This window comes from Leptonotus elevatus, chromosome 6 (assembly GCF_054856555.1).
Source record: "Leptonotus elevatus isolate MCC_2025b chromosome 6, RoL_Lele_1.0, whole genome shotgun sequence".
NCBI classification, from domain to species: domain Eukaryota; kingdom Metazoa; phylum Chordata; class Actinopteri; order Syngnathiformes; family Syngnathidae; genus Leptonotus; species Leptonotus elevatus.
This window is the reverse complement of record NC_141244.1, coordinates 13,127,017-13,141,882: the sequence shown is the minus strand read 5'-3', so window position 1 is coordinate 13,141,882 and position 14,866 is coordinate 13,127,017. Positions and strand designations below refer to the sequence as shown.

General features: G+C 40.2%; 1 protein-coding gene across 2 annotated transcripts in view; it reads right to left on the bottom strand.

Moving 5' to 3' along the window:
- Positions 1-2,394: 2,394 nt before the first annotated feature.
- Positions 2,395-14,866, bottom strand: part of lars2 (leucyl-tRNA synthetase 2, mitochondrial) — a 32,842-nt gene continuing 20,370 nt past the window's right edge. Inside the window, exons 13-21 of one of the 2 annotated variants that reach the window (XM_086079513.1) lie at positions 11,849-11,947; positions 9,145-9,282; positions 8,939-9,042; positions 8,231-8,410; positions 7,979-8,148; positions 7,155-7,232; positions 6,965-7,076; positions 5,107-5,234; positions 2,396-3,332 (exon numbers count right to left, since the gene is read on the bottom strand). In XM_086079513.1, coding sequence (XP_085935639.1) covers positions 3,153-3,332; positions 5,107-5,234; positions 6,965-7,076; positions 7,155-7,232; positions 7,979-8,148; positions 8,231-8,410; positions 8,939-9,042; positions 9,145-9,282; positions 11,849-11,947 — 1,189 coding nt within the window. In that variant the 3' untranslated portion in view covers positions 2,396-3,152. Of the gene's footprint in view, positions 3,333-5,106; positions 5,235-6,964; positions 7,233-7,978; positions 8,149-8,230; positions 8,411-8,938; positions 9,043-9,144; positions 9,283-11,848; positions 11,948-14,866 lie in introns of both variants that reach the window. The other variant, XM_086079512.1, reaches the window with a different exon arrangement.

The window sequence follows — 14,866 nt, the reverse complement described above, 5'->3', positions numbered from 1 at the left end:
TGCACCCACTACCCGACAGACGCTATAGAAAATGGATATTCCTAAAATGACTGTTGATGGTTTTTGAGATTTGTGTTGTAAATGTATGAAAAATATAGGACTAAGAACAGAGCTCTGGAGCACACCATGTGAGACAGAAGGAAGTCGGGCTACTGAGGGCCTTGAAGGTGGTGAGAATTAAACATTACAGTATGGGAATACCAGTTTGTGGCTAAAGTACTACACTCCTATTTATGGCAACAGAGAGTTTATTATTTTAAATCAGTGAAGTATGAATAATGCCCTAAGCAGTTGGAATAGGGTCAGTTAAACTGTAACCAGAGCTTCCCTTGAGGTAACTTTCAAACTTTTCCCCTTTCATCATTTCAAGGCAAAGCAATGCCACAATCAACGTGCATGGGTGTGTTAGACTTGGTGGTTGAGGTGGGCTATTTACAGGCCCCTCTGTTTTGGCTGAGTGATGTCACACATTCCAGCCCGTGACCCCTCCACATTGCATCGTGAACCTCGCTGGTATATTGTATAAGCCACCATAATAGGCTTTAAATCCCAGCTGATGTGACAACGAGGTAGCGGGCTGCAGCTTTAATTAAAATTGCAGGCTTTATAGGGCACCACATCCGTATAGGTTTGGGGGAACAATCAATGTTATGCAACTTTGCCTTCAAGCAAGAAACGTTCCTTCACATACTGTATGCTCATCACTGCACTTGTGGCTTGTGAAAACTCAGAGAAAGGAGTTAAAATGCTAAGCTAGCTTTATTTGTTAAGAAAGTTCAGTCAAACAAAAAAATACATCTTTATATGTCTCATTCACAGCTCACACAAGCAAATGGGTAATTTATCCACTATTTATACGTTTTTTTTTTTTAAATAGGACTAGGGAATGAACTTTAAGCAGTTTAAAGGACTTTTATCACAAAGCTGTATTCATTATAGTTTGCAACTGCGTGGCATTCAAGGTAATGAAGTGTACCATCCTATTCCTCTATGGGTAGAATTTTGTAGCTCATCGTGGATAATTCCTGCTGTACAGCTCAAGTATAAAGCAGAACTATAACTGTGTGAGTCACTGTGGTATGTTCAGTGATTCTGGTTGTCATGGCAACTGCCGAGCTGACATTAACCGTGTAAAAATGACTCTGGGGCTGCCAGTGACAAGATTCATTACGATAAGAAATGTCTTAAAAGGCCCATTTTTAATGAATGTATACATATTCACACATATGGTGACCCCATATCGGGAAATATTTCCCGATGACGATTAAAATGGCCCCGTGACATTTTTCAGAGAAAATTGGGCTGTCAACTTTTCGTTCAGGGTGTATAATTGCAGACCATTTCATTGTTAACAAATGTTGCTAGAAGGGAAGAAAAAAGAAAAAAAGAAAAAGGTGGGATAAGCATTTTGGTCCTACCAAAGTGGAAATACCAAAAGGTATTAAATCAAATTCTTCATTCACAGTTTTAAAGCGTGAAAAGGTACAACTTCCAGAGGCAACACCTTATTTTTAGCGCTCTCACTTGCTGCACCGTGACAACAATTAAACAAGCAGAATGTGACACAATAACAAAAAGAACACAGACGCTTTGCTTCCTCCCTCTTATAATTCCTGCTGTCTTTTCCTGTTATTCTCTCTCCCTGTCTGCTTTTCCCGTCACCTGATGCTGACAGATAGAGCTCGGGAATATGGGAAAAAGTTCACCGGATCAGTGAGGAATGCTCAGTTTCAGCTCCTGTCTGCACGTTTCCAATTGCTGGTGACTTCCTTAACAAAAACAAGATCTTTCTCTACAGAAATTTCTGAAATGGTGTGATTTGAACCGTCAAGAGCAGAGCTTCTGCAAACATAAAAATAGAAGCACTTCCTCATCCAGGCCCCGGCTGTGTGCTGATGGAGAGTGTCTTTCTTCCGTTACAGACTGAACATCAAATATGTCAGCAAGTTAAAGCGTGTACATAGATTCAGCCAATTAAAGACAAGCTTTTGGGAGTAGACACAAAACTGTTTTGTTGGAGCATGTGATCGATAAGGAAAATGCTAACGGCTAGCCCAAGGCCTTGTGTCCAATATGGCGGCAACGAGACATCCGGCAACGAGCGTCTCTGATAAGGCAGGATCCTATGTGATGTGACTCAGGAGATGATGATGTGAGAAGACATTGCTGATGCTGGTAGTGGTGTCATGGGAATCGAGGGGAATCTGAGCAATGATTGGAATCTTGAGTAGTAGTCGGGTTTTTGTGGGATAGTCAAGAGGGCTTGACAAAATGGGGAGAGGATTAATAGTGAGCCATGTTGAATTTCACGTTCATTAAAAAAAAAAAAAAAAATTAGAGATTGAGAAGACATGTTCTACTTTTCAAGATTTTAATAAAAACATGAAAGCAACCAATAAAATATATTTACAAAATATTTAGTTGCAAAGTGACCCATGATACATTCTAATATTTTGCCAACATAACAGTGATTATTGGTGAAACAAATACATGTCGAAGTAACCGAAGAGGTTGCTAAAACGAACCATTCAAAAATAAATAAACACTTTGTTTATTATTTCAATAATAGTGTGTTCATCAAGAGTGAGGGAAAAACTGAAAAATAATATGAAAATGTTTTAGGTATTGGTACAAGGAAAATATTGTATTATTCTTTTTTTTCTTCTTTTTTTTTTAAATGCTTGCACTATCGCAACGTTATTAAAAGTGACAATAATTTGCAATTATGGCACAGATTTGAGCAAAAAACATGATGTAGTCAGTTGCACATGATTTGCTTTAGCTGGCCACGTCTTGCTCTCGGCCCTCGAGTTTTATGATGTGCTTTTAATGTTTTAAAATATTTATGCATACTTGTGCTTCAAAATGGCGGTCAAATGGGAACAACTAGGTAAGTCGACTTTAGACAGCAAAGTACGTTTACCTAGAGCTCATTATGTTATCGAAGCATATATTTACATTTAAATGTTAAATTTATCGTTTGCATCATTTAGACTCTGTTTAGCAAAATTAACCATGATTGTTATTCATCTGAACAAAACCCCCGATGGAAATTACCGCAATATTAATATTTACTCGTAATATTACTTTTCAGTATATACCAGCCCTTTTTTTCTTCTTCACCACCAGGCAATCGCATAAGCAGTCAAATGTCATTCCTCGACTAGGAAATTGATGAGGGCAGTCCGGGGTGAGAGGATGGCTCTCTTGATGTGCAGCTCTCTGAGAACCGTCTGTCCGAGGGGGCTCTCCATGACCAACTTCTGCACCTGATCCAAATCTTTGGACACCAGCATAGGCACCGTCACCGTCCCACAAACTTTGTTGTTAATCTGTGGGTGACAATTGAGACACAAATCAAACCCAACATAACGCTAAGATCATTCTTTGGCATACAAATGAAAGTTTCTTTTTCTACATGCAGTGGACGCTGCCAACCTATAGTTAGTGGTAGTTAGAGGAAGTGTGTTCAGTGTTATAGGTTCAGAAGCAAGTGTACACAATGCAAGATTTCCTGTGTGGGATGCAGTCTTTGGAAGCATTCGCTATTGTGTGCGTGCGTGTGACTCGGAGGCCACTCAGGCATGGCGTCCCAAAGTATGTGATTAGAAGACATAAGCAGCGGATGAGGAAGCCCACAAGAGAGGACTCTTGTGAGTCAAATCATCACCAGCCAGCAATATGAGCTCAAATACATATTCACTGTGCACACGGGGAGGTAAAAAAATGAAGTAAACAACCGTAATATAAATGCATTAAAACATATTGTTTTCAAGTAAAATAGCTGGAAGTTGGCTTACATTATTTCACTCATCTTAAATATCTCATCTTAGAAGCGCCACGAGTCAGCTGAGTGTGTGTATTTCACATCACAATTGTGTGTTTGTTTATGTGAGAAAGAAAGAAGGTTAGAAATGCAGCTAGAGACGAACCAAAAGATTAACTAGTTTCTCGCAAAAACTTATAAATACGTTCTATTTTAAATATTACCATGGTCCCAAAAACGCATTTATACGTTTTTATGTTTGTTTATGCTAGAGCATACAGAAGGCTTTGATGTAGCCTCTGAACTGAAGAGAGACGCTTGAAGAACGGTAGTTATTACAAAAACGGCCATCAGGTGGCAGCAGAGTATAAGAGATCAACCAGGGCCACGTTGCAACGAGCTGTTTTCACCAGTTTTAAACAAATTTGTGAATAATGATGAAACTTAGCTATATCCTAATGCTAATTGCTGCAAAACGTAAACAGATTCCTGATGAAAGAAGAGACTCTAATGTCTAATCTTGCTTTTGGTTGGTTCTATGTTTTTTATAGCAATAGAACACAATATTTTGCCGGCCTTGCAAAATCAGTCAAAATCCAGTAAAACAGCCGGGAGCAAAGGGGGTTGCTTCAGTGAAAATGGCTGGGAGAGAATGAGTTAAATACTGCTATCATCTGCAGCCACTTTCAAAATGGTGACCACTTGTGTAAGCCTAAATCAAAATGTGAGTGTCAGTGCTTGTGTTTGTGTTGTCAGTGTTAGCACGGGCAACAGTTAATCCATGTAAATTATTTTCCGGGATATTCTTTGATTATTTGAGATAATCTTTTGGGCCCCACAGTGGACATATTTGCAGGAAATGCTTTCGAAAGCAATTAAAGACAACACTCAAAAAAAAAAAAGTACGGCAGCAGCCAAAATCAGCTGTAAAACAAGCTTCTTACTCATTGACAAACTTGTTTATTTAGTTTTAAGTAGACTTGACATGCAGACGCATAAATACACACACACTCAGACATACACACTCAGACATGCACACGCACTAGCTAATCATAGGCTCTTTTTAAAATTACATAGCGTGGATGTATTCATGGATACTGACTTGAGCTTTGAAAGTTGAAATGATGGTGGATTAGAGGACAAATGCGTTTGCATGTGACATCAGCGATGTATGTCAACAAAGGAACAAATGTGCTGATGCCAAAGTAAAACCCTACATCTTCCCCCAAAAAAGGACAATTAAGGGAGACAGTTTGACTCTCTGATGACAAAAAAAAACCATCTGGTTCAATGTAAAAAAAAGCCACAAGCCACATTAACGTTTGTCTGTGTGATCCTACCCGCACAGAAACGTCCACAAAGTCAGGCGCTTCCAGGTAGTCGGGATCCACAGTAGGCCAGGACTGTGACAAAACGTTGCCACCCCGCTGGAGAGTGCTGCTGATGGGGTTGTTCACCTGGCAAAGACCTGAACAAGATGGAACAATAACAGTGTGACACCATCTAATAACACACTAGTCACTAATATTAAATCTAAATTGAGTTAACTTTCTTTTAAAGAACCTTCATCAGATTTCATATTTTAGTTTAGGAAGGAGAGCGAGAGTGAAAGCACAACATGTTATCAGACGTCACATGGGATTTTATGTTGGTAAAAAAAGTTTTTTCCAATCACAAAAGGTGAACATGTGCTATGCACACTTTCCTTCCAGCCAGCTTCTATCAAACTGTACTGAAGAAAATATTTTCTAAAGTTGTGTTCAGAAATGCTGTGTACGTGTGTTGTGCACAATGATAGGATGTTGTCCTTGATAGGGAGAGGGAAGCGGCCACGTGAGGAACCAAAGATGACGCTCAGTCTTCCTTCCAACTGTTTGTTTTCTACACTGGGCCAATCGATCACAGCATGGCTTTCATTAGAAGGACACAATGTATTTTAGGTGAACTCGACCACAGAATCAGATATTTGACGACAGATGGTTACATCATTCTTGTGTATAAAAAGAAGGAGCCGTGTCAACACTTCCTCTTACTGCATGATGTGCTAACCCCATGTTTGAGCTATGACAGGAAAAAAATAAAAAACTGAAAATTGCTAACTCAAGATAATTTAAAAACCTACCAATCGCAGTAAGTAAAGCGCGGACATCCAAAAACAGTGAGGCGATTTTTTTTGCACTTAAATCTATTAAAAATGTAATAAAACCCAATCAATGTAATAATATCGGCAATGTAATAAAAAAAATAAATCCTGACTGATATTGTACATTATCATTCTTTAAGTGTTATCGAAAACTTAATTCTTTATTGCATCATTGGTAATTCATCACATTTTCAGGTGGGTCATTTTTTCCCCAAAATTGATCATGAAAAACTTGTAGTCAACTTTGAAACATTTACCGTATGTAAAAATTTTATTGTAATCCCTTCATACTGTGTAGAGAAAAAAAAAAAGGGTTCGGATGAATATGTGCAATTTGAGTTCACATGTATAACGGAAGGTATGGTGTTCCCCAGGGTTCAATAATGGGGCATCTGCTGTTTTCATTGTATCTGCTGCCCCTGGGTTCCATCTGAAGAAAACAGCTGTGTTTTTTTTAAGTGCTCTATAACTATACAACTGAGTTGATTTGTGGGAGTCAGCGTCCTAACTGTATAACTTGCAATGCCAAGTTGAGGAATTCTATTCCAGCAGAAGTAGCTATCTAGCAAAAACGTAACACGTCCTTAAGCTGCATGGAGATGAGGAATACAAGAACACAACCTTTTATTTTTTATTTTATTCAAGGCAGAGAGAGAGATTCAATGAAAAGGCTCCTCTCCCTGTTCATTTATATTAGCAGTTTTGAAAGGGGGTCACCTAAAAATTTAATAAGCTTGTACATTCTCGGTAAAAACTTTAGTACAATATCAAGTCAGAATTTATTATTACATTATTGTGTTTTATTACATTTTTGATCACGTTAAGTAAATTTGATTACATTTTCAAGAACTTATTCCATTATAGGGTGTCGTGCTCCATACTCGTGTATGTTTATTAATTACCAGGCTATTTAAGGCTTCATTGAAATGTTAAGCTTGCATGATTGGGAGAAATTATCCATTCATTCTATTATTCTCTATTTACATTCAACCAAACAAATTAAATAAGTGACCCAATAATTTGGTGGAGGGATAATTTTTTTTATACAGACCCACCTGCCCAAAGTTCAGAAGCCAGGTGAGGTGCCATTGGTGCGGTCATCATAATCAGTGTGGCTAGAGCTTCCTCAAACTCCAGACTGTGCTGCACCACACTCACAGTTGCACTCTGGAAACAGACACATATGTAATGGTAGTTAGGGTGATGCTCACTGAACTCAGAAGAGGCAGTACGGTGTTCACTCACACTCAAAGTATTGGTAAGTCCCATGAGGCGAGAAATGCCCGCATTGAACAAGAAGTCTTTCGTGAAGTGGGATGTAACCTAGAATAAAAAACAACAACACATGGATAAAAATAAATACATTTAAAAAAACAGATGAACGGTCAGTTAGTCAAACGTTTATAGTCAGTGGTGTTATGTTCCTGTTTTAAATTAGTCCCATCATCAGTCATTTACTTGACTGGGGATTGATGCTGCCTCTGAAGAGAAAACAACATGCCCCAAGGACGCACCTCCAGCCTGTTATTGCCCGCTGAAGATACTCAGCCCTGAGTAGGTCAATAATTCCCAGCTTAACCCACTGGGAGGAGAAACCCCTTTGGGGAAGGGGCTGATCACTGAGGCTTTTTCCGAGGGGTGAATCAAAGCACAGCCTTGGCTTTGAGCGCTTAAGGCTAACAGGCCTGATGTCCTATAAAAGCTGCAGCCTTGAGGGGCGGAGAAAGAAAATCCAACCTGGCAGGAATGGACATCTATTTATAAAGTGTGGGAGCCACTGAGTAGGTTTTAAATCAATTTCTATCCAGTCCTCCCTCCTCCCCTGTACTCCGGGGGTTTCAGTACAGAATGGACGATCAGGCTGCACAGGCATGTCATGATTGGCATATTAATCTTGTCATAGCATGTTAGCATGATAACTCATCTTGTGGTGGACTTGAAGTCAAAACATACAAAGGTGAGAGAAGCAGTGGGTGAATCATTCCTCTTGGCAAAGTAGGATGGACATGAACGCTGACACTTTGAAATCAGGCTAACTACTGACCCCTACTGGTGACAACTGTCACTACCTCTTGAATTGCGTAGTTCTTGTTCCCCCAGATCTTCCTGGCCTCTGCCAGCTCTTTCTTTTTCAGCAAGGAGGGGTTCGGGACGTCACAGAGTTGCCGAGCGCCTCGCAGCTTGGTCACAAGCTGCCACAGTCTGCACTGCCAACGTAAGACCCCAGGAAGAGCATCCTCTGGGAGGGGGGGTTAATTTCATGTCAGGATTACATTCATTTGCCTGGAAACAAACAAATATCCAGCAGCCAATCTTCTCACGTTTAAGATTCCAGAGGATGTCCTGTTCAGGTGGGGCGGCATAAAGGATGTAGAGTCGCACTGTGTCCACACCGTACTGTTGCACCACCTCCTGGGGGTCCAGACCATTGTGTTTAGATTTGCTCATTTTCTCCCATGTCACCTCCACACGGCCGCCTCCTAACGCCACTGGCTCTTTTTCTAACAGGCAGGAGGAGTAGAAGGTCAGTGACAATGTGGCAATTTCTCCACTGTAGGTATTAGCCTTCAACTATTTTCTTATCACATTGAGATAAGACATTTAATTCTCTGACAAACCTGGTTTCACTCATGGAAAAGTGACTGAATATACTTAAATCAACTCAAAAATTGTCTTTACAATACAAACAAACAAACAATTTAAATAACTCATCAACTAATAAATTAATTAAAGAAGTTGGAGCAAAAGCATTTGTGTGAGTACTGAAACTGACTAATTCGCTACAAGCAAATCTATTGAGAGTATCGTTGCTGACATGCATGTAAGACCTTCCCTCTCTGTAAGGCACTCTTCTATCCTTGGACTTTTGAAAGCATTCAAGCAAATGACATTGCAACAAACAACAACAAAAAAGGACAAATACTGCAATTACTGCATCCTTACTGCTTTTGAGCCAGTATCTGTTAATTTTAAGCAGCTTCTTCTGACAAAATTACATTCTCTATGCGTCAGATTCAGTCTACATGCACCTGTGAAGTCTATCTCTTCTCTCTTTAGGTATTGGCCGCTGTCTGCTCGTCTGAAAGTCTGGCCTTTGATCAGACCCTGGACAAGTAGCTTTCTGAAAGGCTCCCTGTAAAAAAAAAAAGAAAAAAAAGAAAAAGAAAAAGGATGGCACATTCGTGTACAAATTATGTGCACACTAACAGAGCTGACATTGAACAAGAAAGCCGACCTGTGCGCCACAAGCCCCTGGTCCTTGCAGAAGTGACAGAGGAAGCGAGCGTAATACAAATGCATGACGGCGTGCTCTTTTCCTCCGATGTACACATCCACAGGCATCCAGTGGTCCACTAGGTGGCGCTCAAAAGGCCTTAAGATAAGATTGAGAGAAGCACAAAAAGAAAAGAAAAAAGATTTTTGTTGTGGGTGTTACGATTAAACCTGGGAGAAGTGAACAACATCTTTTTTATGTAACGCATATGACTAACTCACACTTTACTTATCTCGTGAGTGAACTACAAAAATTCACAATGAAACTCATGAACAAGGAGGAGGCACAGGTAAGGTTTATAAATATTTCACGTGAGCGCCAGTGTGATGTAACCCAGAATGGATAAGGGAGAGAGTTCTGTTTCTTTTAACTAATTTGCTCCCCAAAACGTATACATACATTCTATTTTAAATGTTTTAAATGTCCCAAAGACATATTTACAAATGTTTTTATGCTAGAGGATACAGAAGGCTTTGATGCAGCCTCTCAACTGCAGAGAAGGGTTGAGGAAATGGTAGTTATTACCAAAAAAAAAACGGCCACCAGAGCAAAAGAGATCAACCAGGGCCATGTTGCAAAAAGCTAATTTACCCACAGTTCTAAACATATTTGTGAATAATTCTAATGCTAATTGCTGCAAAACGGAAACAGATAGAAATTTACTTTGTTTCCTGATGAAAGAAGAGACTCTAATCTTTCTTTTGGTAGGTTCCATGTTTTTATAGCAATAGAACACAATATTCTGTGGGCCTTGCAAAATCAGTCAAAATCCAGTAAAACAGCCAGGAGCGAACGGGATTGTTTCAGTGAAAATGGCTGGAAGTGAATGAATTAATATCAAACACACTTTTTTTTCTGTGTGGAACAACACAATATAGTGAAAATTTTGTGTGAGGTGCAAAACGCTGTTTTACTAGATACACAGAATCCGATGATGTGGTGTGTTTTTCGTCCCAGCTTTGATGAGTCTTCCACCACCCATCTTATTAGCAGAAAAGCGATTGTGGAGAAAGATATGACGCACGTGAGGACTGCATGTGGCTAGCTTTAAGGCTTGATGGTCAGCAGAGCGCTATCTACAGCATGTGTCACACATGGCTGTGGTAATTACCCTCCTCCACACCTCTCTGCCTCTCTCCCTCCCGTCTCTGGCGACTGGTGATAATTGAACCATGGGATAAAGTTATGAACTCGCAAGGCTGAAAATAATTTGGCCTGTGACTTGGCATCAGGCCAACGCTCCTCTAACACATCACAAAACACACTTCTGTTTCCTCCCTTCCTGCTTGCTTCTCTCAGCATGCTCGGCGTCCTACTTTTCATCACTTCCGTGCACGTAAGACTCAGCAGGCCGACTGTAATACACAAATAGAGTAATTGCTTTTTCTGTTATGCCATAATCTGCCCCGCTAAAAAAAAAAAAAAGTGATGGGATGGGAAGTCCCCCGCAAACTCCTTTTAAAACCGCTTTCCGACTCTGCCGAGAAGCTAGGGGAAAGAAAAATCTGTTTTGTTAAGCTTAGGGCATCACCAACATCCCAGCAAGTGACAACCGGGGCTCCATAATCCCTATGGGCAGAGAGTTCAACTTTGTACGGATTTGTGTGCGCGTGTGTATGTGTGTTGAGTGTGTTTAGTGTGGATGTGCGCGTGTAAGTGGGTGGCGGAATATCCACACAGGCTATAATATGCATGCTTGAAATAGCTAAGTGGGAGAGTGGGTGATATTAGACAATCATGTGTGTAAGGATACATACACTTCCATATAATTATTTTAGGTGGATCTGCACAGCTTTATTAAGTGCTGCCTCAAAGAGCTCCATCATTATTTCTGACACTATGAGAAACATTTGTTTTTTAGTATTGTGATTGTAGTAGTGTACAAATGGACTGAATCACATTACTGTTTCTAAAATGGTTAAACATAAAAATGCATTGTGGGACACGTCAATTTTTTTTCATAAGAAATGCTAAAAAATTTAATTTACCCCAAAAAACATTATAAACTGCACAAGTGATTTGAGGTAACATTTTCACATTCATAATTATTACATTTTTAAAAAAAAACAACTAAAGGGTAAATAGCATCTTGATGAAGGCGATTCGACTTAATGCCCCTTTCTACCTGTTTTGCTCGGTTTAAAAAAACAAAAACTGTTAAGATGTCTTAATCGAAGTTTAAAAACATCTGAAAGTTGTCACCTACTGGTGTTTTATAATAAGTTTTACTCAAACTAAATTATATTGGAGAACAATCTGGGGGGGGGGGGTGTTCTGTTGAGTTATGCTGATTAGAAACTAAAATTGCATTCAGGTTTTTTTTCCTAGCACATCTTGTTCTCCAGATAAGCAAAATTCCACTGATTGGCTGTAGTAAGAAGAGCTGTTGACGATTGGACTTATCCACAGCTACATAGTAACTAGTTTGTACAGTTTATGGTGTGAAGCTCCCTATAGGTCAGTACTATCGCTAAAATGTGACATGATAAGAGAAAAACTGAAATCTGTTTGGGATTCTGCACCCAAAAATTAGTTAAAAGACCTAACTCAACAAAAAATGTGTTTCCAAGTATTATGAGTTTGAATAACAATTGGGTAGAAATACAGACAAAAATCAAAGTAAGCCTCGTACTGTGACTGGCCTCCAATTTTTAGTGAAACATACCTGTCTGTGTTATGAGGGTCGATGTAACGAAAGTAATACCAGGCTGAGTCAACAAATGTATCCATGGTGTCAGTCTCCCTTTTTGCTGGGCCGTTGCATCTGAAACGAGAGCCACAAAAAAAAGACAGTAATGTGTGACAAGATCAATATTAAGTTTGTAAATTAGAAAGCCAACAGATGAGCGAACCCTAGTTTGTTTGAAATGGCATTTCTATGTGATAACTGTGTGAGTGTGAGGTTGCCTCCATCTCTGTAGACAAGCACAGTTGAAAGCAAACTGGCACTGAAACATTGGTCCCATGCCCTGACAAGCAGGCTGTGCTAACAAGGGAATGATCATGTATTTGTGTTGGAAATGTCACCTTGTGCCCTGTTTTACCCCAGCCAAACCGTATTTGCTCGCTCCGTGGACTGAATTTCCAACATAGCATTTGACAGAGGATGGGAGAAGATTTTAAAAAATAAGCAGGAAAACGGTTGCAGTTGTTTACATTTATTTAAATCAGGATGTGGAACAGTGAAGTCATCTGTTTATCACTTCGTAATGAGTCTCGGTAGAGTTTAAAAATGTCCCAGACTGCACACAAAAAAGAAAAAATAGACGCAGCTTTCTTGATGTATTTTCCGGTGCAACATTTTACTCAAACAAAATCACTTATGACACACACAAAGCCAAACCCCCTTGTGCATCCACCATATTAGTCTATATAGCAAGGCAGACGGTGATGATGAAATAAGCCCATGAAGTTGCCTAGCAACAAGACTAACGCGTAACAAGGTTAATATTTGGAAGTCAGGTGTTATTTCACGAAAATGAAAAGAGGGAAGCCATGCCAAGGCTATCACCGAAGAATCCAAACAGACGCAGATACATTAGAAAGGTTTTCTGAGTGTGGGAGATTTGGCACATTTTCGCCTCACACCAGACTGGACAATCAGAGGCCGGAATGTGGTGACTGGACAGACAGCTGGTACAGACTTCTAAAGATCAGCTTAGATGACACACACAATTGTGATCCTGCTTTGAACCTTGAAAACCCCCCACAAATCCGCTTTATTTATTCCACTGAGGTGAAATTCACTTTATATTTTAGCAAACTATGTTTTGTTACATGTAGGCTACAAGGTGGGGGGTGGGAGTCAAAAGGTCTGAAAACAGATGAAGAGGACGAGTCAGCAGCCCACTGGACTGTGAGTCTCCATTTGTTCCATCCTCATCTGTCAAAGTGGTACCAACGTAGCTTGTCTTTACCTGGCTAAGCCGAGCCAGGGTTCAGTTAGCAGGCCACCTCACAGAGCTGCAGAGAGTTGAAGACGTGATGAGGACACAGGATATGACTTCCTCAAGGACAGATGAAGCTCCATCCCAGGCGCCCAGCTCTCATCACTGTGTTCTTCTGCGTTCCACTCAAACTTTAATTGGACATGCTCGACGAGTGAAGGGAACAAATTTCCACCGACACTTAACAACGGAGGGGAGATGGGGAGTGAGACGATAACAGCGCCTTCGCGATTACGGCCATCAATCACATCTGATGGGAGGAATTCTTGTGGCTTTGTGGAAGCTTGTGAACACAATCTGATGACTTGTGCCATCTACGACTGAATGGGCCATTGTTTTAATCAACATGGTGCCATGGCGGTGATTAGTTTTATTGAGCCAGAAATTCCCATCACCGCGCTTCAAATCAATCTGGATTTTCAGGTTTTTCAAACACGGAGTTCATTCACAGCCACGAGAAGTGCGTACATAAAATTTCACTCAAAAGTCGCCATATGTAAACTACATTGTGTCATCATCTCATGCTTCTCTCATCTTTTTTCTTTTTCTTTTTTCCAAAACCCAATCAGAAACATACGGAGCCCCTCTGGTGCCATGGTATGATTTTGGTTTTTCTAATCTGTACCCGCAGTTTAGCAATCTGTACCCGCAGTTTAGCAATCGGTTCCCGCAGTTTAGCAATCGGTTCCCGCAGTTTAGCAATCGGTTCCCGCAGTTTAGCAATCGGTTCCCGCAGTTTAGCAATCGGTTCCCGCAGTTTAGCAATCTGTACCCGCAGTTTAGCAATCTGTACCCGCAGTTTAGCAATCTGTTCCCGCAGTTTAGCAATCTGTTCCCGCAGTTTAGCAATCTGTTCCCGCAGTTTAGCAATCTGTTCCCGCAGTTTAGCAATCTGTTCCCGCAGTTTAGCAATCTGTTCCCGCAGTTTAGCAATCTGTTCCCGCAGTTTAGCAATCTGTACCCGCAGTTTAGTCATCTGTACCCACAGTTTAGTCATCTGTACCCACAGTTTAGTCATCTGTACCCACAGTTTAGTTATCTGTACCCACAGTTTAGCACGCCAGAGGGGCTCCGTAGAAACAAAAGCATAATGATTTCAAAATTAGTAGGCTCCCACTAGAAGCTCCCTATGCTAATAAAGGGACCACCAGTCCTCATTTTGTCAAGACAAAATACAGTAATATAGCAACATGTGTCTGTTTTCATCCTGCAAACAAAATCATACAGCCTCGCTTTCTGCAATGTTCCATCAAAAGCAAGTAACATCCTCTCTATCTACCCTTTCTGCTTTCAATTTGCAATATGACACATTTGAGCAAAGCCACTGATCTGATAATGTGATTCTACTCAATGGGGTGATGGTGATTCAGAGGCTGCTTGTCTTGCTATCTTGCCTGCTTGCACGTCAGCAGGACCTGGAGAGTCTTGATCTGACTTAAAAAGACTTCAAGAGTTCAAGGGAGCCGAACTGCTGTGAAGCTTTAAAAGGTGGAAGCAATTAAAAAATATTGACAGCTACAATATGTTATGTAAGTTTTGTTTTTGTTTTCTGGGAGAATTTCCCATTTGGTGCACTTCCCATTGCTAATCTTAGAGGACCTAATGACTATCAAAAAACTCACAGGTTCAAAATTTTTTTTTTGCAGCTTTATGTTTTGTGATGAGCCACTATAAACTGTGTTAAAAATGTGCAATATCAATTCCCAGAATGCTATATTTTAATAAAAAACAAACCT